We start from the raw sequence: 25,128 nt of genomic DNA, 5'->3' as shown, positions 1-25,128 counted from the left end.
ATTTTCTTTATCCATTCATCCGTTGATGGGCAGTTGGGTTACTTCTACATCTTGGCTATTGTGAATAATGCTACAGTGAACATAGGGATACATAAATCTCTTTGAATTGTTGATTTCATGTTCTTTGGGTAAATACCCAGCAGTGGAATAGCTGGGTCATATGGTGTTCCTATTTTTAATTTTCTGGGAAATCTCCGTACTGTTTTCCATAGTGGCTGCACCAGTTTGCATTCCCACTAGCAGTGTATGAGGGTTCCCTTTTCCACATCCTCTTCAACACTTGTAATCTTTTGTCTTGTTAATTATAGGCATTCTGACAGATGTGAGGTGATATCTTGTAGTTTTGATTTGCATTTCCCTAATAAATAATGATGTTGAATATCTTTTCGTGTGCCTATTGGCTCTCTGTATATCTTCTTTGGGAAAATGTCTGTTCATATCCTCTGCCCATTTTTTGATCGGTTTAATTTTTTGTTGTTATTGAGTTGTAAGAGCTCATTATCTATTTTGGAAATTAACCCTTTGTCAGATATGTGATTTGAAAATATTTTCTCCCAATTAGTGGGTTGTCTTTTCATTTTGTTGATGGTTTCCTTGGCTTGACAGAGCTGTTTAGTGTGATGTAGTCCCATTTGTTTATTTTTTCTTTTGTTTACCTTGCGCAAGTAGACATGATATTTGAAAAGATACTGCTAAGACCGATGTCAGAGAGTGTACTGCGTATATTTCCTTCTAGCAGTTTTATGGTTTCAGGTCTTACATTCAAGACTTTAATCCATGTTAAGTTAATTTTTGTGTTTAGTTTAAGATAATGGTCTGCTTTCATTCTTTTTCCATGGGCTGTCTAGTTTTCCCAATACCACATATTGAAGAGACTTTCCTTCCTCTAGTGCATGTTCTTCGTCTCTTTGTTGAAGGTTAGCTGTCCATAGATGTGACAGATTTCTGGGCTTTCAGTTCTGTTCCATTGATCTGTATGGCTTTTTTCCTGTCAGTATCATGCTGTTTTGACTACTATAGCTTCGTAGTATATTTTGAAGTCAGGGATTGCCATGCCTCCAGCTTTGTTCTTTTTTCTCAGGATTGCCTTGTCTATTTGGGGTCTTTTGTTGTGCCATATAAATTTTAGGGTTCTTCTGTTTCCATGAAGAATGTCATTGAGATTCTGATTGGGATTGCATTGAATCTGTAGATTGCTTTAGGTAATATGGATGTGTTAACTATGTTTATTCTTCCAATCCATGAGCATGGAATATCTTTCCATTTCTTTATGTCTTCCTCGATTTCTTTCAGTAATATAGTTTTCAGTATATGAGTCTTTCACCTCCTTGGTTAAATTTATTCCTAGGTATTTTATTCTTTTTGTTGTGATTGTCAATGGGTTTGTCTTCTTGAATTCTCTTTGTGCTAGTTCGTTACTAGTGTGTAGAAATGCAGCTGATTTTTGTATCTTGATTTTGTACCCTACAACTTTGCTGCAGTTGTTGATTATTTCTAATAATTTTCTGGTGGATTCTTTAGGGTTTTCTATATGTAGAATCCTGTCCTTCACAGTGAGAGTTTCACTTCTTCCTTTCCAATTTGGATCCCTTTTCTTTCTTTTTCTTGCCTAATTCCTCTGGCTAGAACTTCCAGCACTATGTTGAATAAGAGTGGTGAGAGTGGACACCCTTGTCTTGTTCCTCTTCTCAGAGGAATGACTTTCAGTTCTTTTAGGTGTAGAATAAACTTGTTTGTTTGAGATTTTTCTTGTTTCTTGAGGGAGGCCTGTATTGCTATAAATTTTCCTCTTAGTACTGCTTTTGCTGTATCCTGTGGGTTTGATATGTGGTGTTTTTGTTTTCATTTGTCTCCAGGTACTTTTTGATTTCTTCATTGATCCAATAGTTGTTCAGTAGCATATTGTTTAGTCTCCATGTATTTGTGACTTTCCCATCTTTTTTCTTGTAGTTGATTTATAGTTTCATAGCATTGTGATCAGAAAAGATGCTTGATAGGATTTCAGTCTTCTTCAATTTATTGAGCCTTGCCTTGTTTCTCAATGTATGGTCTGTCTTTGAGAATATTCCGTGTGCACTGGAGAAGAATGTGTTTTCTGCTGGTTTTGGATGAAATGTTCTGTATGTATCTATTAAGTCCATCTGGTTTAGTGTTTCATTTAAGGCCCCGTTTCCTTGTTTTGTTTCTTTCTGTCTAGAGGATCTATCCATTGATGTAAGTAGGGTGTTTAGGTCCCCTAATATTATTGTGTTGTGTCAGTTTCTCCCTAAGGTGTGCTAGTAATCACCAATATAACTTGGTGATCCTGTGTTAGGTGCATATATATTCATGTGTTATATCTTCTTGGTGGAGTGTCCCTTTTACCATTATATAATGCCTATCTTTGTTTCTTATTATTTTTTTATCTTGAATTCTGCTTTGTCTGATAAAACTATGGCTACACCCACTTTCTTTTGCTTACCATTTGCCTAGAGTATCATCTTCCATCCCTTCACTCTAAGCTTGTTTGTCTTTAGAGCTGAGATGTGTTTCCTGGAGGCAGCATATTGCTGGGTCTTGTTTTTTAATCCATCCAGTCACTCTGTGTCTTTTGATCGGTGAATTCAATCCATTTACTTTTAGAGTGATTATTGATATATAAGGGCTTAATATTGCCATTTTGTCTTTTGTTTTCTGGTTGTTGTATATTTCTGTTGTTTCTTTTTTCTTGTATTTCTGTCTACCATTTCAGTTTGGTGGTTTTCTTTTATGGTTTTGTCAGTTTTCTTTTCATTTATGATTTGTGTCTCTCCTCTGCTTTTTGTTTTGTGGTTACCATGTTTGTATAAAAGATCTCATAGATGAGATAGTCCATTTTCTGATAGCCTCTTACCTCCAATAGTCTATGCAGGTTCCATTGCTTTCCTCTTCCCCTTCTGTGTTTTTGTTGTCACAAATTATTACTATTTGTGTTGTGAATTTGTGACCAAATTGAATTATTTATACTTTTTTTTCCTTTTTGAGGAAGACTGGCCCTGAGCTAACATCTGTGCCCATCTTCCTCCACTTTATATGTGGGATGCTTCCCACATAATGGCTTGCAAAGCTGTATGTAGGTCTGCACTCAGGATCCGAACCGGTGAACCCCAGGCTGCCAGAGCAGAACACGTGAACTTAATTGCTGCGCCTCTGGGCCAGCCCCCTGTTTATAGTTATTTTTGATGCTTGCTTTGTTTATCCTTTGTTATAATTATTTGTAAACCTTTGCCTTTTTCCTTCAGGTAGGAGGGCTCCCTTCAACATTCCTTGTAGGGCAGGTCTAGTGGCAATGAACTCCCTGAGCTTTTGTTCATCTGAGAAAGCTTTTATTTGTCTGTCATATCTAAAGGATAATTTCACTGGATGGAGTATTCTTGGCTGATAGTTTTTTGTGTTTCAGTATTTTGAATATATCATTCCACTTTCTCCTAGCTTGTAAAGTTTCTGCTGAGAAATCTGCTGAAGGCCTGATGGTGATTCCCATGTGGGTTATTTTCTTCTCTTTTGCTGCCCTCAATATTTTTTCTTGGGGCCAGCCTGGTGGCGTAGTGGTTAAGTTCATGCACCCTGCTTTGGTGGCCCTGGTGCAGACCTACACACCTCTTATTAAGCTGTGCTGTGGCATCCTACATACAGAATAGAGGAAGATTGGCACAGATGTTAGCTCAGAGCCAATCTTCCTTACACACATACAAAACAAAACCCCTAAATTTTCTTTGTCATTAACTTTTGACAGTTTTACTATTTTATGCCTTGGAGAAGGTCTTTTTGCATTGATTTGATGTAATTAGGAGTTCTGTTAGCTTCATGGATTTACATGTCCAGTTCCTTCTTCAGGTTTGGGGTGTTCTCAGTTATTTCTTTGAATGTGCTCTCTCTTCTTTCTTCCTCTCTTCTCTCTCTGAGATACCTGTAATCTTCATGTTACCTTCCTAATTATATCAGATATTTCTTGAGTAATTTCTTCATTTTTAAAAAATCTTAGTTCTCTCTCCTCTTCCACCTGAATCATTTCTTTGTTTCTATCTTCCAGCTTACTAATTCTTTGCTCCGTAAGTTCTACTCTATTTTTAATGCTTTCTACATCATTTTTTTAACTCCTTGTGTTCTTCCTTTCCAGAATTTGTTTTTTTTAGAGCTTCAATCTCGTTGGTGAAATAGCCCTTCTGTTCATTAATTTTATTCCTGAGCTCATTGAATTGTCTTTCTGAGTTTTCTTATAATTCGTTGAGTTTCTTTATGACAGCTATCTTGATTTTTCTGTCAGATTGTAATCTTCTGTGACTTCAGGTTTGGGTTCTGGAGAGTAGTCATTTTCTTTCTGTTCTGCAGTGTTACTGGAGTTCTTCATGCTGTTTGATCACGTGAACCTCTGCAGGTGCATTTGTGGTAGTAATCACCTTTTCTTATTTGGGCACAGCTTTGGTAACTTTGGTTCTAGTTCCCTGGGTCTCATGTTCCTCCACTGGCTGTGTGTGGGCTTGGATGCTGTTGTCCCATGCACCACCTGCATTGCTGTTTCTGTGTTTTCTAGGGGTGCTGGTTACACTGCTGCCAGGGGTTCCAGGTTCACTGATGGTGGTGTAGCTGGTAAGGGCCTGGGGACCCAGGGACTTGTATGCAGCCCCTGCTGCTGGTGGAATTGTTGTCAGGGGTGCCACTACTGGGGGCTGGGAGCTCCTGTCCCACCTGCTCACAGTTGTACTGGTCAGGCCTGCTGCTGCTGCCGCCACTCCACTTTCTGTCATGGGACGGGGCTGCTGCCACTCCAAGGGTGTTTTTGCACGTGAGGCCCAGCCACCTTCACCTCCAGTCACACAGTCTGCTGTATGAGGATCTGTGCCCTGGATCACTGCTCCTGGGGGTGTGGGAGGCGAATGCTCCGCTAATTCCATTGCTTCCTGGGGGTCCAGTGCATCCATCTTCAGATGTATAGCTACCTGGATCTCTTAGACATCCTGTTGTGCTGTGTCCTCTGTTGGTCAGTGGATATCTGTTTGGTTGTAATTTAGAGGAGAGAGACAAAGGGGACAACTCACTCCACCGTGATGCTGACATCGCTCCTAGTATATGTGTTTAGATCACCAAGTAAGTTTTTAATTGGAAAGCAAAATTTGGGTGTAGTAGTTAGCAAAATTAGTGTTAATATATTAAATGTAAGGTAATGCAGAATATTTGATTTAAGATAATTCTGAAACTAGGAATAAAATCAAATCAGACATGTTTTAATATGCCGTAAGCTTGTAAGAAAGTAGTGTTTTGGAGTTTTATAACACAGAATATTTAGCACTCTTAGATGCTCTCTGATAGGACGATGAACTCCCCCTAATGGAGAACATAGGTTCACTGTTAAGTATATGATATTTTAGGTGAGATAGCAGTACATTTTCCAGGAGATGCAGGTGGAAATACTGCAGTGGCAACTGATGAGAAGTTAGACTAGAACTTTACATATTTGTAATTTTTATACATAAATTAATAGTAGAAACCATAGAACTTGATGGGCTTTTTGAAAGGGTATTTTATAGACAAAGAACAACTTAGGAAAACTTGGAAAATATCCCACTAGCTTTGAAAAAGGAAGGAGGAAGCAGTGAAATGAAGAGAGAAAAAGCAGTCCTGGCTATAGCATAAGAAATAAAATCATATTGTGCCATGAAAACCCAGTGTAGAGTTTTTGTGAGTGGTTAAGAGTATCAAATGGCAAAAAGAGGGAAAAGGACACAAGAACTGAGGAAAGCAAGAAAAGTAGTTATTGACCATTTTTAGAGGAGTTGTTTTATCTGAGTCATAGATTGGAAGCCCGTTGTAGGGAGTTGAGGGAATGAATGATAAGAGGTGGAGGCAGCTATCACAGATCACATTAAAAGAATATGGCAATAAAATAAGAATTATGGAATAGATTCAGAATCTTTCAACTTTTAAACAATGTCTTCCTAAGATGGGGGAGATTGTGTTGTGCTAAAGGCAGAAAGGAAAGACCCTATGGAGAGGGAGAAATTGATGATCCTGGGAAGGAAGGAAATAGTTTTGGGAGGAAGTTCTTGTCAGGGAGGGTAGAGGAAGATACTGGAGTCAAGAGATAGTCCCTATATTAGGACAGAGGTGAGAGCAGAGAGTTTTAAAAATAAGCTTCCCCCACCCAAAATACTTTTCTAAATTAAATGTCTAATAAAGGGAAAATATTTCACCCTGATCGAAGTTTCCAAGCAGTAATAAAATGGGACGGGAAATTTTTTCTTGGACTCTGCTTTTAGGAGGGATCAGGAATGTATTCATTCTCCAAATGTAGGCAGTAGTATGCATTTTCAGATCAATTTAAAATGTGGGCAAGAATACTTTCGTTCATTCAAATGGCTAAGCTGTAGGATCTGAGGATAAGAACCATCGTATAAATATTTGTTTCCATTTTTAGGTAAGTTTCTTGAGTGTCTTAGGAAACATATCTCCTTTTAAAAATTATTTAACAAATATTTATTGTGTTCTTTACCAGGTTCTTTAATAGTAGCTGTGGAAGACACATAAATGGATTAATTAAGGTTCTTGCTGTTCTAGAGCTCACATTCTAGTTAGATATGTAAACAAATAATTGACTCTTTTTCTCTGCTTAGTCCTTTTAGGCTTAAACATCAAAGTAGTTTTAAGATACAACATAAACATCATAAAATATATCCAGGAGTGGTCTATTGCAGGAAAATATGAATGTAAAAATTCTAAAGGCATGTCTATATTATCTTTAAAAAGAATTTAATGTAGAAGTTCGAGGTAATATTTAATCTTTTTAAGTAAATGTTTTTTATTTTAAAAACATTCTATTTTAATACATATTTATACAGTTGGCTTACAACAGAAGTCCTGTTGTATCTGATATGAACAAATAGACGTTCAACTACTCTCTGTTCCATCACATGGAAATCAAATATTTATTGATATTTAGAAGTGAAAATGCAAGGATATAGCACAATTTTGCTTGCTCAATTTTTAAGTACTTTGTCATTTCCAAGGTTTGGAAGGTCAGCAATTGTTTTAAACTTTTAGAGAGGAGAGATCAAGATAATGGTTGTCATTCCATCTAAGCAATCATAGTATTGACTTACATGGAATATTTCTTTGTAATTTTATGGATAAAAGGATTAATACTTGCCTATAAGATTACATCTGAGACTCTTTTTTAGGTAGAGGGAAGATATTGTTTGCATGTACATATTTTTGGTACCAGAATAATGTTGCCAAAGGCCGATTTGCCTGCCTCACAGGCCACTTTAAGTGGTAGAAATTGTCTCATTTAGGCACTTGTAAGTTGGTGCTTTAGAAGACTTACTCCATCTTTTAGAATGGAAGATTAGTACATGTTGCTGCAAGATCAGAGGCAGAAAAGATGCCTTAGCCACTTCTAGGGGCATTGCTGATGTTTATAGTGAGAGTATTAGAATGAGCTTAATAATGTCACTACAGGGGAGTTGAAAAGAGTAGGTACATTCTAGTTATTTGAAACTCAGTTGCAGAGAGAATGTCATAAACTGCATATACTTTTGTGATTATAACCTTAGGGGAGTGAGTGATTTATTGAGAGCCCTCTTATCTGTGTGCTTTATTTTAAACAAAACAATGAAATAAAAATTAGGCTAAGTGGAAAGAATCCTAAAAAAGACATCAACTCTGTTTACGGGCAGTGTGACCTTATGTGAATATCAATTTTCTTAGATGTAAAAAAGGAAAAACTTTCAGGATAAAATAAAATATGTAATAAAATAATGTGTGTGAAAGTACATTGTAATTTGAAAACAAACGTAAGAGCAAATTTAGGGTGATATTGTATTTTTAGTTTTTGCATAGTCATTTAATAAAAAAGATGCATACTAAATCTAATATTGCTGGAATATTTAGAAGGAAGGTTAATAAGAGATTGGAAAAATAGAGGTAAGATATGAGCTTATATTCAGTCAGCATGTTGTCATTTTGTGAAAGCTTTGTAATAGGAATAACTAAGGTGACACTTGTGGATTTTGATGCAATAGGCAGTTGGATTTGTTGTTTCTACATACATTTGAAGAATAAGTACACATCTTTTCCTCTTCCTTCTCTTTATACTTAAAGGTTATGAATACCGATGGCACTGGGAGACGAGTACTAGTGGAAGACAAAATTCCTCACATATTTGGATTTACTTTACTGGGTGACTATGTTTACTGGACTGACTGGCAGAGGCGTAGCATCGAAAGAGTACACAAACGAAGTGCAGAGAGGGAAATCATCATAGATCAGCTCCCTGACCTTATGGGCCTAAAGGCCACAAATGTTCATCGAATCATTGGTAAGTAATTCCAAAATTCTCTTAGACATGGAAGCCAGGAATGAGAAAAGATGGAGATGGTCTGCAGTTTGTAAAGCAGCAATGTAAATTGTTGATGTTTTGAGGGACTATAGAAATCATCTCTGAACCCTTTTTTAACCAGGAGTGGGCCTTTTATGTTGGCTTAGTACTCTGGCTACATAGTTTGAATTGAAAGGCTGAAAACACACACACACACACACACACACACGCGCACACTCATGCACACACACACCCCTTCATCAAAAGAATTCAGTTCTATTGTATGAATGATGTAACTTATTTTAAAACTTACTATGGGCACAAAGCAAAGTATTTTGCTGTACTTTTATTCACAATTGATCACCAAGGAGTTTTTACCTGCTCAGTTTCCAACATGGGCCAATTCACCCCTCCTTAGGCAGCCTGGTGGTCCCCTGACTTGTGGGAGATCACCATATTGATGCTAACTTAGTGCAGACACTTGACTGGCGTAACACACTACAGCTCAGAACTCCTGGGCTCAAGTGATCCCCCTGCCTCAGCCTCCTGAGTAGCGGGACTACAGGCCTGCGCCGCTGCACCTGGCCGTTTATTCCCTCATAATGCTTGTGTATGAGATTAGAATCGAAACTCTAGATTTGGGAGCAGATGGAATTATAGATCTTAGTGAACCAAATGCTTGGTCATTTTAACGTGAAAATGTATTGATTATGTCAATATGTGTGTCCTTCTCTGGCCTTTTGTGATTAATCTGTCTTTTAGGTTCCAACCCCTGCGCTGAGGAAAATGGGGGATGTAGCCATCTTTGCCTCTATAGACCTCAGGGCCTTCGCTGTGCCTGCCCCATTGGCTTTGAACTCATCAGTGACATGAAGACTTGCATTGTCCCAGAGGCTTTCCTTTTGTTTTCACGGAGAGCAGATATCCGGCGAATATCTTTGGAAACTAACAATAACAATGTGGCCATTCCACTTACTGGTGTCAAAGAAGCTTCTGCTTTGGATTTTGATGTGACAGACAACCGAATTTACTGGACTGATATATCACTCAAGGTTAGCGAAAGAAGTGAGATGTTAAAACTGGGGACTAAAAGGCAGAGCTTCTAGAATTTCTGAGTCTTCATGCTATGATCAACCTCCTTCCTTGCTTAATAGGCAGAGTTTAATAAAACCCTTAACTTTCTAAAGGAAGTCAAGGGAAACGCCCATTCAGTATTTTATTAAGTGCATTTTAATATGAGATACTTTGCTTGAGTGTTAGAAATGTGCAAGACATAATCTTATATTTTGTTCCATTTGTGGATATGAGTGACATTTTCTGCAGTTCGAGAGTAATTGTCTATTCACATAAATGGCTTACAGAGAATTGACTCTTATTTTAAACAAAATTTTGAAGACTGAGGTAGAAAATGCCAATTATGAATTATAGCATACCTTTATTTTCTTTTTTCTAGAATAAATATTGAAAAGCATACTCAGTCAATAAGAAGGAGAAGCTCCTGACGAGAAAATCTGGAGAATAATCTTCCCTTCTTTCAGATTGTTTTGGGCTTGTTTCAGATAACTTCTGTAAAATTTTGTCTAATATGCAAAAATCATGGGGTGTTGAAGCCAGAGTTGGATTCTGATGGTGTTCAGTAAAATCTATTAAATGAGAGAATAAGTGAAGTGAATAAATAAATCTTGGCTTGTATTGTGTGGCCTTCTAAGTTTTTTAATCTTGAAAATAGAGATAATGCCTACCTTGCAGGGCTGTTATGAGATTAAATGAGAAAATATATGTACACAAAGTATTTAGGATGCTACTTGATAAGAAGTAGCAGCCATTGTTAATAGCTTGAATTATGGTTGTTTTAAATTTTAAGGGATTCAAAGCTACAGTAATAGTAATACGATAATGGTTATATGTGAAGTGTGTAAGGTATAAGGTTGTTGAGATCTTCTCAAACAATGACATGGCATTCTCTCAAGTACCTTCAGGAAGCTGACTGCCAGTTAAGAGTCTGGGCACAACTTTTTCACTTGATTACTAAGAGACTTTAAAAGAAAAATCATTTCACTGTCTTACTAGAACAAATTTTTGGTCTTTAAGAATTTCAAAACTTTCTCCCTTAATTGGCAGTAAAACTTAAGATCACAATTGCATTTATTAGAGATTGACATCAGTTTTTTCCTGTGCTCATAAAATATGTGAATTGTATTAAGAAACTGTATGCCTCTGGCTCTTCTGGATCCTCCACCCCACAAAAACCAAACCAAACATGTTTTCTGTATATTGTTGTGTACTTAAGCCATGCCGCTTTATTGTTAATCTTATTTTTGCAGACCATCAGCAGAGCCTTTATGAATGGCAGTGCACTGGAACATGTGGTAGAATTCGGCTTAGATTATCCAGAAGGCATGGCAGTAGACTGGCTTGGGAAGAACTTGTACTGGGCAGACACAGGAACGAATCGAATTGAGGTGTCAAAGTTGGATGGGCAGCACAGACAAGTTTTGGTGTGGAAAGACCTAGATAGTCCCAGAGCTCTTGCATTGGACCCTGCTGAAGGGTAAACAGCTTTATGTATGCATTGTTTGCAACTACATTGCACATGGCCTAGTTACGGATTGTATTCTTGATGTCTTAAATACTGCTTGTTAGGGATCTGACAACTAAACCATAGGTGGACTTTACTTTTAAACCATTAGTTGAGATTTCACTAATTTAGAATTAATAATTATTAGCTAAATTTTACTTTTGTCATTATTAACATTGGGTGAAAAAAGATTAGTGAGGTGGATTAATCACTTAAGTTTTACTGATCATATTTATATACTAAGTAAACAGCCTGTTAAAGGTATCATCAAGTCTGCATTTCCTTGCACCTTCTCCCAAGTTGTACCAGGTTCCAAACCTATTAAAGTAAACCCACTGAAATAATATTGTGTGTTAAGAAGTAACTGCATTTAAAAAGCTCCATTTTAGAATATTCATTAATTCAAAATGGATGATCATTATTAAATAAGCTTGAAGAAACTTTGATGTTAAACAGTAAGCTGTTTTTGATAAACAGTAAGCTTTTTATTTACAACATGACATGTTTTTCAAGGGTAGGTGATCTTTCTTAGATGATTTAGCAAGTTTTAAAAAGCCAGCAGCTGAGAAATCTGACATTTGAAGAAGAATTCCACTTTTAAAAGCAGAAGATAACAGTGTAAACATATAAGCGTATTTCCTGTATCTGTAATTAAAAATAGTTTCCCTGAAATCACATGAATTCCATGATTAGCTGGTTAGCCGTCTAGTTGGAAGGCCATATCAAAAGGCAGCTTCTCTCTGCTGGCATGTTGTGGTTGGATTATGGTGATCTTTACTCTAAGCGTTAGTTACCAGACAGATAAATTTAGTAGTTGGGACTAAGGACTCTAGTTTATGTGGCTGCTGGCAACTCTGAAATTTCTCTCACAGTTGTTCCTCTTTGGCTCTTGTGGTGTGCATGTGCCTGTCAACTGACAAGTGCAAAGGCAAACAAAGCCTGAGACCAACTTGAATTTTCAGAAAAGCATGTTCACGCATTGCTGCCAGATCAGCCACCAGCTGACGGGCTGATGTGTGAATGTCTGTCCTCAGGTATTTGATGAGAGCTGGCATCTGGAGTGCTTTCCTAGTCCCAGTATTCAGAGTGCCTCAAAACTAGCACCCTACTAGTTTAGTTGAAAGAGCATTTCGCTAAGGAGTAGGTTCTAGTTGTAGCTCTGCCATGTGACTGGCTGGAAGACATTAGACAAATCATTCACATCTCTTTTAGTGCTTTGGCCTCCTCATCTATAAAAACCCTATACTGTAGGTCTGCTCTAAGGTTCATGTGAAAAACTCAAAAAAGTAACGTAAAAGCAATAATATTTTAAAATTTCACGGGGATTGTAGTAGTAGTGTTCACTGCCCAGCTGACACATTATGGGGTGATTCATTGCTCTTGCACATACAGTGTGTTCCCTTGCACTGTGTGGCCAAATACATTTTCAAACTTGGCTTTTCACTTCAGTTAAAATCCATTAATTTTTGCTTTTTCTTTTTAAGATTTTTTATTTTTCCTTTTTCTCCCCAAAGCCCCCCAGTACATTGTTGTGTATTTTCAGTTGTGGGTCCTTCTAGTTGTGGCATGTGGGATGCCGCCCCAGCATGGCTTGATGAGTGGTGCCATGTCTTTACCCAGGATCCGAACTGGCAAAACCCTGGGCCGCCGAAGCGGAATGTGCAAACTTAACCACTTGGCCACAGGGCCGGCCCCTAATTTTTACTTTTGACATACTCCTGTAACTTGTTTTGAAGGAGGGTTGATTACACAAGTCAAAAAGTAAGTTTAAAAACTCAAATTACTTGTATTCAGAAATAAAGATATGTTATTCAGAAGTAAACCAGATTCTGAGACCAGAACTTTAATCCTTTGCTATCTTCTTCAATATTAGTTTTACACATGCAAGTACCTCACTAAGGAAATCATTGGTTTGTTTCCAATTCCTAGGTTTTGGATGGAACAAATTCATTGGAAAGACTAAGGAAAGCTGACTCACTTCCTTTTTAGAAGATGAGAAAAAATATTTTGTTGAGGGTGCCAAATATTTGAAAAAATTATAGCCATGATTTTGTGTTAACAGTTTTCTTATTTAATGCATATTTCTTTAATTTTGTTTAGTTACTGTGCATGAATACGACCCTTTCCCCAAAATTATCAAAAGTAAAATGTTAAATATTCATTGTTTTGAATTTAGATTTATGTATTGGACTGAATGGGGTGGAAAACCTAAGATAGACAGAGCTGCCATGGATGGAAGTGAACGCACTACATTAGTTCCAAATGTGGGCCGGGCAAATGGCCTGACTATTGATTATGCTAAAAGGAGGCTTTATTGGACAGACCTAGACACCAATTTAATAGAATCTTCAAATATGCTTGGTAAGCTGGACTTCTTTCTATTCAGATAGATAGTACATTATTCTTTCAATGCAAAAATCAATTGGCTGCTATTCGCCATTGGTTAGATATTATTAATAAAAGTTAATATGAATGTCTAGATGCTTCCTCTGTCTGCTGTTGTATCCTGTTTATTATTATGAATAGTGGGCCAGGTAGTTGGATTCATATCTCTTTTTATGTAGAAATTTCATTATTGTTGGGCTTGTAGTGGAATTTATAACTCCCTAGACATCCCTGAAGTGACTTTTATATGAGTAAATACAATATATGCATTTCCATCTTTTTATAGAAGGAAGAAGAAAAGTTGAACTGCACACCTTTATGGAGAGGAAATAAGACACAATCAAAATAGACTGTTTGTAGGAGTTTAAACAAACTCAGTGATTTATAGCAAGAATATAAACTTTGAGGCATGGGGTCAGACTGAAGATGGATTGATTTCAGAGGATTCGTCTGGTTTTAGAATTGCTTTCAAATGAAATGTTCTATTTTAAATTACTTACAAGTGTAATGTTTTATATGTTACTTGTTTTTTTGCCAACAAGACTCTTACTTCTCACCTATTTCATCCTTCTGCTTCTCCTCTTTCTACTGCCTTTCCGAAAATAGGACTCAACCGTGAAGTTATAGCAGATGACTTGCCTCATCCTTTTGGCTTAACTCAGTACCAAGATTACATCTACTGGACGGACTGGAGCCGACGCAGCATTGAGCGTGCCAACAAAACCAGCGGCCAAAACCGCACCATCATTCAGGGCCACTTGGATTATGTGATGGACATCCTCGTCTTTCACTCCTCTCGGCAGGCAGGGTGGAATGAGTGTGCTTCCAGCAATGGGCACTGCTCCCACCTCTGCTTGGCTGTGCCAGTTGGAGGTTTTGTTTGCGGATGCCCTGCCCACTACTCTCTTAATGCTGACAACAGGACTTGTAGTGGTAAGCTGCATTCCCCCCCCAGAGCAAACTAGAATTAGTGGAGAAAGCAGTTTCGAAAACACTAGAGTTTATGTTCTTTCTAGAGTAAAAAATTGTAGAAGTCGAGAATTGATTATTTTTTTTAATAAAGGGGAAAGATTAAAGATGGACAAACGCAAAGTTTTGTTACTTATTATTTGTTTGATGTTAGCTAGTTGATGTTATGGAAAAATTGATGTTGTAGAAAAATTGTCTTTTACCCTTGAACATTAAATATTTAGTGAAGAATTTGCATCACTTCATTGAGAGACAGAGTCATGCATGTGTGCTATACATAATTCATATTTATTCATTATAAAGGAAGGGACGAGCGGTACAAACAGAATAACAAAGAGACTCTCCAAAATACAACCTCTTTGTCCTTTGAAGTTCATAGAATAGTCTAACGATAAAAAATTTAAGTGTATAAGAGGCCAGGCAGAAAAGGCGTATGAGTAAATTCAGCCCAGTATGAAACAATAGCAAATAGATGAGGAATTAGAGAGCATGTCCTCTGAACATAGTGGGTGGTTGCTACTTAATTCCAGCTGATGTTACCGGATCGTCTCATGCAGTCATGAATCCAGATTTTTTTTTTTGGCTGCAGTATCTCCTGACTTTTAAATGTTAGCAAGTGATATATACTAAATACACACATGCACACACACACTACTAACAACAACAAAACACAGTGTGTAACACAACATTGTTGGCTTGGGGAAACCTGGTTTATGCTTCAAGGATATGTGAAGGCCCATGTCTTGGTGGATAGACAAGAACAAATTGGTAGATATGATAAAGAAATAGAGAATTAGATCAGAAAGAGTAGATTCATGGGAGAAAATTAGGGTATGGTTCACTAGGGTAGAAGATAACAAAACTGCTGTAGGATATTGGATGTAATTAACTATTGAAATTACTTTATTCCGTGCCTGAAAGTGTAAGGAGTCACTTAGGAAAGGATTTAGTCTATCTTGACACAAGGCTTTGATTCTGAAAGAGAAAGAATGTAAGTTTATATTTTAATGATTTGGAATTTCTGCCACACATTAGTTGTGTGTTTTACTAAAGCAACTCACATTAATTTTTTAAACCTTAAGTTTTTCCACTTCTAAAATGGGAATACTAATAGTAACTACCGTATAAGGTTATTGTGAAAATTAAATAAGATATCACATGATTTGATTGCTGTGGAGAGTGGGTTTAAGGAAGAAAAGAAATGGTAGCAGGGAAGTCAATTAGACTAGTGTGGTAATGCAGGTAGACTTGGACTGGGATGGTGGCAGTGGTGATAGAGAGAAGCTGATGGATTCAAGGTATGTTTTGAAGCTAGAATTAACAGAACATGTTAATGGGTTGTATGTGGGGAAGAAGAGGGAAGAAGCAAGTGACTTCTAGATGTCTTCTAGAAGTGACTTCTAGATTTTTGGTTTGAGCAGTTCAGAAAATAGTAGATGAGGAAGACTGGAGAAAGAGATTAGTTTTCAGGAGGAAATAAAAAATTTAATTTTAGGTAGGTTTATATTGATTTTCCTATGGGACATTGAAATAGATAAATTAGTAGTTGGTTAGAAGATTCCAGAGCTCAGAGGAGAGAGATATGGTTGGAGATATAAATTTTGGAATTGACAGCATGTATTTGAAATGAATAAGGTTACTTATGGAGAAGGTGTAGAGCCAGGGTCAGCAAAATTTTTCTGTAAAAGACCAGAGAGTAAATATGTAGGCTTTTTGAGCCTGATAGTCTCTCACACCTATTTAGCTCTGTTCACTGTAGCGTGAAAGCAGCCGTATTTTAAAATGTGTGAGTTTTAAAATGTGGCTGAATTCTGATAAACTTTATTATAAAAACAGGCAGCAAGTCAGATTTAGCTTGTGGGCCATAGTTTGACGACAACTGGTGTAGAGAAACGAAGGGATCTGGTAACCTAAGGCGCTCTGCTTGAGGGAGGGAAAGCTTGCAGTGGACACTGAAAAGCAGCAGCCAGAGAGGTAAGAGGAAAACCAGGAGAGAGTAGTGGCACAGAAGACAAGAGATAAGATTGTTTCAAAAGAGAACTGTTTTGAATGCTGCTGAAAGGTTGAGTAAGGTGAGGCCTTCTGATAGTATCCATTGGACTTTTGGATAAAGTGGTTGTTATTAACCCTGAAGAGATTAATTTCAGGGAGGCAATAGTGAAAGATTGAAGTAGATCAAAAGTGAATGGAGAGAAAGAAAGATAGTATGTATAGAAGTGTTTTTCAAGAATTTTGACTTTGACTGGAAGGAAGAAATAGGGGTAATAACTGAGGGAGGATGGAGACAAGAAGAATATGGAAAGACCTTTTGAGATCATTATTGGTTTAGCTGCTTATACTCCTGCATGTTAGTTTGAGTGAAGGCCATGAGAAATCAGTGCTGAGTGTCCCTAATATCTGTCTTTGGCTACCTTTCTGAGATAGATCAGTAGTGCTTCAAGAGGCTTCCTGGCGTGTGCAGCTTTTTTTTTTTTTTTTTTTTTGGTGAGGAAGATTGGCCCTGAGCTGACATCTGTGCCAATCTTTCTCCGTTTTGTGTGTGGGATGCCACCACAGCATGGCTTGATGAGAGGTGTATAGGTCTGAACCTGCAAACCCCGGGCTGCCGAAGCAGAGCTTGTGAACTTAACCACTACACCACCAGGCTGGCACCATGTGTGCTCTTTATAAAAAGAGTACCATTTAATGTTTGTTTAGAGATGTATTAGATTTCAAGGCAGATTACAAGAGAAGTTTAATACAAAGTGCTCACCCTCAAAAAGTTTTGTGACATTGTGTAATTTACTCCTTGTCCTGTGTTTCAAAAGCTAAATCAGAATTTGTTTCTCTGCTCAAAACCTTACACTAGCTCCCCATTTCACACCGAGTAAAAACCTAGTTCTTATAGTGACCTACAAGTTCCTACACGATTTTCTTCTCTAGCCTCAGCTTTTACTAGTCTCCCCCTTGCTTTCTTCATGACAGCCATGCTTGCCTCATTGCTGTTTTCAAATATGCCAATTACTCCCACCTCAGGACTGTTGTACTGCTTAGTTCCTCTGCTTGGAATGTTTTTCCTGAAAATATTTGCGTGGATTCATTTCTCCTCCAAGTCTTTTCTTACTTCTGACCTGCACGGTGAGACCTGGTTTACCCTGTTTAAAACTGCAGAGCATCCTTCCCCCTGTCTGGCATGGCCAGTGCCCCTTACTTGTACTTTTTCCTTTTCCCATAACACTTATCACTCTTTGATACACTATCTAATTTATATACTGTACTATTTATTATAACTTTTTAATTATGTTTATTGCTTTTTGTCTGTCTATTGGAATAAAAAATGCTGCTTCATGGAGTTTAGTGTGTTTTTTCACTGGTATATCTTAGGTGCCTATGATAGTGCTTGGTAAATAGTCATTCAAGAAATTATTGTTAAGTAAAAGAATGAGGAAGCAGGACAGGATTTGGAAAAACATGCTCTTCCGTTCAACAGCTTTGTGAACTTGGAAAAATTACTTAACCTTTATGAGCCTTTCTTTAACAATTACTTTCCCTTTCTGAGTTTGCTGACCTATAAAATGAAGTTGATAATTTTGGAGTTTAAATAACATCTAGTGTAATGTGTGACATGTTGGACGTCCTAAATCAATGTTTGTTTCTTTTCCTTCCTAATTCTCTAAAATAATTTCATTTTCTTACTTTCAGAATCATAGCTACAGGGCTCTCCTTAGTTATTGTCACCTGATGCTTGTTTATTCATTTGTGTATTCATTTATTCTGTTAGTGAATACTTATTGAACACTTACTACATACTGGGCATTGTTTGAGCCAGTGGGAAATGTAGTGGTGAATGAAATAGACATCAGTCCTTCCCCTCATGGAGTTTTCATTCTAGTGGAACAGATAACAAACCAAATAAGTAAATGATACCATGGGTTTGATGAAGATAAGTGTTAATGGAGAAATATTAAGAGCGAGAAATGGTAGGGAGGAGGATTGCAATGTTAAATAGAGTGAAGTCCTTACTGAAAAAGTGGCATTGTATCAAGAATTGAAGGAGGTGAGGAAATGAGCTATGTAGATAGCTGGGAGAAGACCTATCAAGCAAAAGGGGGCAGCAAATGCAAAGGCCCTAGGAGGGGAACATGTCTGGCATGTTAAAGGAATACCTAGGAGGCCTGTGTTGCTGGAACAGAGTGAACAAAGAGATTGTGGGAGAGGAAACAGGAAGCCAAATTGTGTAATCCCTTGTTTAGTACTGAAGTGGCTGGCCTCTATGGCACCTTTGTGCAGATTGGGAAAAGATGTAACTCTGGGCAGACGCAGTCGCACAGGTGCATGGCTTGGCTAATGAAGTATGGACTGGACTTCACTCCCTACTCAACGCCTTTGATACAGTACACAAATGGCATAGTCAGACATGGTGGGCCTGGCCTTGTAGTTTATGCCATTCGTCCACAAGAGCAACACTTTCCTTTAAGCTACAGGTGAACACTTGCACCTTCAAAAGTGAGCTGGACACCTTCCTCCTACGTACACCTCACCCGCCAGCTTCTGCATGTGGCTGTCTTCATTGTGGGACTGCGAAACTCAGACACCCTGACAGTTTTTAAAGCACTGCTCTGTAGGAGATGAGGGAGTGGTGGTTAGAGGTTACATAAATTAGGATGGATTTAGGCTTATGGAATTGCATATTCTTCGTCAGTTTAAGTACTGAATGACTTGTAAACAAGTCAGAATATCAGCTTCCTCTTGGAAATATTGAGCCAATTAACTGTAATTGTTAATGTCATTTGTAGACTTTTTGAAATGAGCATTCATTTGGACCCATATTTGTTTTTTTCTTAATCCACCTTTCTAGAAACACTTAATTGTGGAATCTTATTGAAGGTTAAAACTTTACTCAAAAAAAGTAACCAGTAAAATATACTGGGAGCCAAATATATATTTGATTAACTGTTTCTCAAGGAAAGTTGGCGACTAAAACTCTGGAATCTTTCTTCTAAGTCTCATTGTATGTCCTGGTATGGTGCTTATTCTGTTGGAAACTTAGATATTAGAGGCACTTTTTTCTTTTTTCTTGATTTACAAGAGAGTAGTATACTGCCAAAAAGTAATTCTTTTGAAAAAAAGATGGGAGACTTGTTAGCTATTCTGTTGTGACATTTGTTCTTACTATTTAAGGCATGGGTTCTGCTAAAATTGCTGAAAGTTGTTAAATCAGTATGTGACAGACTCCATATAATAGAGAGTTCCAGTGGGATCATTGGAATACTTTCTAAATCTTCCAAGCTAAGTGTGGGCTTTTTGCCAGTGAAGAACTTAAATAAAGCAGAAATTTAGTGTTGTGAATATCAAGTTTTTTTGTGAGTACCAATGAATTTCGTTGGGATTTAAGCCAATCTACATTTGGGTGTAAATGTAAAGTAAAGCAGGGAACCACAAATAATGGAGCTGGAAAGAATGGGGTTTAGGGGAAATAAAGCAAGGAGCTCTGGCTTGGCCATTTATGTTTACATCCCTGAGAAGGACAAAATTCTACTGCATTTAAGTGATGACTGAGCACCAAGAGAAGAGAGTATAATTGTGGAATTTTTATATATATTTTAATGAAGATTTTAAAAATGCTATTAGACTTTGAATTTCTTGGTAGCCCTCTCAAATGCTGTTCTTTTCTAGATGTTTTCCTGCATTAAAGATGATTATGTAATAATCAGAGGCCTAATCCCTAGGAAAGGGAAATGTCTCTGTTATATTTTCCCTTTTCATAAATTTAGGGCATCTGCTTAGCATCAGAGCAGAATATATTTTTAGTGAAAATATAAAGCCAAGGTTTATTATGACGATTAGAGATAATGAGTATAAAGCATTTTTTTATTAGTTTTGTGTGATTTTTACCAACTCCCTCTCCCTGCCACCATCACATATACACAATGCGAAATAAAGCCTGTCTGCAATCCATGAGAGTTTCTTTAATTCCTTTTAATACCTCGTTTATTACTGCTACTACTGGTAATAATAAATAATAGTTATTTTTACTTTACATTTATATAATACCTTACACTTTTTTAATTGAAGTATAATTGACATAATGCCTTACGATTTTTAAAGTATTTTCACATATGTTGTTAAATTCTTATAGCAACTCAGTGAGCAGGACGAGATAGCTATAACCTTATTTTAGAGTTGAGTAACTCTGACCCACAGAAGCTCAGCGACTTAGTTAAGATTAAGTGACTAGATAGTGAAAGAGCTAAGACTAAAACCAGTTTTGAAATTTCTGCTTTGACCTATGGAGGCCCAGACTTCCTGCCACCCACAAGAATAGGCTATGGAGGAATAAGGTATTCACTTGGTAGACAAGGAGAATTTTGTATATCTCTATCAAATTCTTCATTGAAATCAAGTCTCCTATGATACCACTGTGGACAAGATGGAGGAAAATAGGCTTGGCAGCTATATCATTGGGTAATTCATAACTGGTTTGGTAACCAGAGTGCTGGTAAGTGTCACCTTGAAGAGAGTTTCTGAGGGCGTACCAAAGGGTTTTGTCCGCAACCTTACCTCTTCAACATCTGTGTCTGTTTTGTATGAGATATAGATAACAGGCTGATCACAATCTTTGAGGGATACCAGGACTTAGAGTAACTGTGTTTCAGATTTGCTCTTTTCTTTCTTTAAGCTCCAACTACTTTCCTGCTCTTCAGTCAAAAGAGTGCCATCAACCGCATGGTGATTGATGAACAGCAAAGCCCTGACATCATCCTTCCTATCCACAGCCTTCGGAATGTTCGGGCCATTGACTATGACCCACTGGACAAGCAGCTCTATTGGATTGACTCACGACAGAACATGATCCGGAAAGCACAAGAAGATGGCAGTCAGGTAATTTAGGGCTCAGTTCAAAATCTATTTCTTCTACCTAGTAATTGGACTAACCAACCATCCTATTTTACTTAAGTCTTGACTCTGCTTAAGTGTCTGTGTGTGTGTGTCTCTATGAAACTGAAATTCTGGACCTAGCAGCTTTTCTTCCCTCCTGATGGTCTTTGAGTAAACAGCTGTTCGATAAATGCTATTGGGATGAAAGTTGTATTAGGATAACATATGCTCATATGTTGGTAATGACTGTGACTGCCACCCGTATCGTTATGGTTCCATTTACATGAAGTGTCAGAGGCTTTGAAATCAAATAGACCTACTTCTGATCTCAGTTCCATCACTCACTAGGATTCTTAAAAACTTTTTAGCTGACAGGAATGCAAAGCACATAGCCCATTACCTGTTACATAGTAGGGACTCAATAAATAATAGTTCTATTACTAGTTAACTATTATTTAAAAGGTTTAGAGGATAGAAAACATAACACAATCTCAGTAAAATTAAAAACATCTGGGATATGTTATCATTAATCCTTTTTTTTTTTTTTTTGGTAAACATTATTTGATGACTCTGAGGTGGAAATGAAAATACTATCAACAAATCTTATCTGTGCTTACATACCAGTCATGGTTTACATACCACTATCCATACTACTTTGCTTTCTTTCTGTGGCGGAGCAGTGTTAGACTGGGATTACTATAAATAATATTACTTGTCATCTTTCTTATAGCAGTGATATTAAGTTGGATTTTGAATGTATTAAAATATAGGGAGATTAGATTACTAGTTTCTGATATGTCTTAACTCACAAAAAAGAGCAAGGACATAATGTACTTAGGGCTGCTGAGGGATCATCTAAGGGTATAGCTGTAGAGGTATGTTGCAAATGCGTCTTGTAGTATGTAGGCCGGGACTAATAGGCTGATAACTACTAGATAGAAATTATAGCTGTTATTATACAGCCATGGACATAGCAAATAAATGAGACAGCCTCTTTAAGAAATAGTTACCTCAGAGATGCTGAGTAAATGTAATTTATTCAGATAGAAGAGATAAACAAAGCGTCTCTTTTTGCTTGGCTTTGTAAAAAAAAAATTTTTTTTCTGGTGGATTTGGGGACTAGAGAAAGATATGATTGATCGATGTGGTTTGTAGCCCAGACTAATTGCTATTGTCTTTAGGGCAGAGTTTCCCAACTTCAGCACTGTTGACATTTTTGAGCTGGATAATTCTTTGTTGTAGCGGGCTGACCTGTACATTGTAGGATGTTTAACAGCAATCCTGGCCTCTGCCCACTAGATGCCAATTATACTCCGCTAGCTGTGACAATCAAAAATGCCTCCAAACATTGCCAGATGCCTCTGGTTGAGGCAAATGCAAATACAAGATCGCCTCTGTTTGAGAACCACTGCTGTAGGGGTATTTCTAGGATGTGGTTCTAGACACAGTTGTCTCCAGTTTACAGAAGACAGCTGCCACCTTCTTACTTTCGTCTCTAATCAATGCTCTGTCGGGTTCTTAGAGCAACTAATATGGTCTCAGCTCTCTCTGTCATAATAACCAAAAGGAACATTTGAAATGCATGTTAACAGAGAAGCACATTACCCGTTAAAAAATCTATCATTAAGAAATGTTCCTTGAGACTTTTCTACTCAGGTGTGTGACCACATCAGGGTTAGCATTGTGAGTGATTGCTTCAGGGCTCTCGGGCTTGGAGGCTGATTTTCTGTGTGTGTGTGTGTGTCTTTTTCTTTCCCCAGGGCTTTACTGTGGTTGTGAGCTCGGTTCCAAATCAGAACCTAGAAATACAACCCTATGACCTCAGCATTGATATTTATAGCCGCTACATCTATTGGACTTGTGAGGCCACCAATGTCATTAATGTAACAAGATTAGATGGGAGATCCATTGGAGTGGTGCTGAAAGGCGAGCAAGACAGACCTCGAGCCATTGTGGTAAACCCGGAGAAAGGGTATGTTACTAAAATGCCATTCAGACGTCTTGGCGTCTGAGACTCTCATCAGCCTTCCTTTTCAGCCCATTTGTTATTTGCCTTTAAGTGTCCTGTGCTCCAGTGGAAAAACTTGATATTCTCCATCTACCTGCCCCTGCGTTTTCTTAGATCATTGCATTCCCCGATTTTGCTGCCTAAAATTTCCTTCTTTAGTCCCTATTGCTTTAGTTCTCATTTCTACCCATACCTCCAGGACCATTTGAACTGCAACATCCTCTATGAAGTTTTCCTTAATCTACCCAACCCCCAAGCAGGTGTGATTTTTTACCCTCTCCCAAATACCCAGCACTCCATATCTGTGCCTCTCTAGTCATACTTAGTCTCTTCCAATTTACCTTATAGTGAATTGTTTTTAATCTTATATTTCCTACCAGAGTTTAGGTTCCTTTATGATAAGAGCTAATATGTCTTTTTTCATTTAGTACAGAGCTTTTCATGTAATAAATAGTACTTATTTGCATCTGAAAGGATGATAAGGAATTCATGGAAAACAGCTTACTTCAGAAGAGTTACAGGAAAGAGATGAACTCAGAGTTAAATATAAGAAATGATTCATGTATGCCATTTTTAGTTTTGAAATGGACTACTTAGAGAAGGGATTTAAAATTTTATGTCTAGGTCTCTCTGGTTACTGCTTTTTAATTTAATTTAATTTTATTGTATTATTCTAAAAGCATAGGTGTGCCTGTGTCTAACTCTTCATTTTTATTAATCCATGAAAGTTAGCTTTCTAAGAATTTCTGTGTATGTTTTATTACTATCAGGTAATGAAAGTATCCCATGGTCTTCTAAAAAATGTATTCTAAAATTAAAAATAAGATTTTAAAATATGCTACCTCCTTTTGTCTTAACAAGAATATTCTCATCGTATTTTGGTAAACTTACTGTTTCTTCCTTTCTCTTCAGCTATATGTATTTTACCAATCTTCAGGAAAGGTCTCCAAAAATTGAACGGGCTGCTTTGGATGGAACAGAACGGGAAGTCCTCTTTTTCAGTGGCTTAAGTAAACCAATTGCTTTAGCCCTTGATAGCAGATTGGGCAAGCTCTTTTGGGCTGATTCAGATCTCCGGCGAATTGAAAGCAGTGACCTCTCAGGTACCTGAGAAATGCGTTTCCTTATTTTTATTTGAGTTATTGAGATATTCATCATTAGCATTTGTATTTTTCTTCCATTATATTATTTTTGTACACATTTCTTTAGTTTTCTTCACTAAAAGTAGTCAGCATCAAATTGGTTGGGAAGCATTCTTTCTTCAACCATCAGCATAGTTACTCCCTTTGTTATCTAATAATGGACCAATTTTCTTTATCTGGGCTCTGTAAATAATATATTTCTAATGTATCTCTTCTCCTTTCCTAATTTTTCTGCTCTAGTTTATGTTTTCATCATCTCTGACCTGAATTCTAGCCTATGATTAGTCTCCTCCCTGCTGACTTTCCCCCCTGAAAGTTTAAATTATTTTCTGAAGCATGATTTCTAATCATGTCAGTATTGTACTAAAACAATCTTAAGAGTAGTCTCATAACCTGAAGCCTAGTTGTACACTTAAGTTGGCATTTGGCTTTCACAAACTCATTATCAAACTCAAATGATCTTAACATTTCTGGTGTTTTAGCCAAATTAAGTCATTTGTTGGTCTTCATATGTACTTTATTTTCTCATTTCTCTGTAGACCTCTGTCTACAATCATAGTTACTTCCCCTCCCCTCAGTTTCTGATGCCAAAATGTGTAGCCTCACTAGTGATCAGGCAAATGAAATTAAAATAATACACTGTTTATGTCTATCAGAGGGGCACCTCTTTTTGAGAGGACCATCCTTTCCCCACTTGTTTTCTAATAGCACCTTGGTTATAAATCAAGTGACTGTATTAGTTTGTTTCTGGACTCTAATGTTCCCTTGGTCACTTTGTCTTCTGTGATATTATATTGTCTTAATTATTATAACTTTATAACAGATTTATCTGGCAATGTACACTGTTAATATTTTT

General features: G+C 37.3%; 1 protein-coding gene and 1 long non-coding RNA gene across 6 annotated transcripts in view; one reads left to right on the top strand and one right to left on the bottom strand.

Moving 5' to 3' along the window:
* LRP6 (LDL receptor related protein 6) overlaps positions 1-25,128 on the top strand; it is a 169,113-nt gene that overhangs the window by 116,470 nt on the left and 27,515 nt on the right. For all 5 annotated transcript variants that reach the window (XM_070619118.1, XM_070619121.1, XM_070619117.1 and 2 more), the window contains 8 exons: positions 8,116-8,332; positions 9,095-9,384; positions 10,657-10,883; positions 13,087-13,271; positions 13,902-14,228; positions 20,923-21,125; positions 22,883-23,094; positions 24,043-24,233. In XM_070619118.1, the coding sequence (XP_070475219.1) occupies positions 8,116-8,332; positions 9,095-9,384; positions 10,657-10,883; positions 13,087-13,271; positions 13,902-14,228; positions 20,923-21,125; positions 22,883-23,094; positions 24,043-24,233 (1,852 nt within the window). The remainder of the gene's footprint in view (positions 1-8,115; positions 8,333-9,094; positions 9,385-10,656; positions 10,884-13,086; positions 13,272-13,901; positions 14,229-20,922; positions 21,126-22,882; positions 23,095-24,042; positions 24,234-25,128) is intronic.
* Positions 1-25,128, bottom strand: part of LOC139083347 (uncharacterized) — a 40,355-nt gene that overhangs the window by 12,821 nt on the left and 2,406 nt on the right. The gene's annotated exons all lie outside the window — the stretch shown is intronic.

This window comes from Equus przewalskii, chromosome 5, assembly GCF_037783145.1.
Source record: "Equus przewalskii isolate Varuska chromosome 5, EquPr2, whole genome shotgun sequence".
Lineage (NCBI taxonomy): Eukaryota > Metazoa > Chordata > Mammalia > Perissodactyla > Equidae > Equus > Equus przewalskii.
Note: the sequence above shows the minus strand (reverse complement) of the source record. Positions and strands in the feature narration are given on the sequence as shown.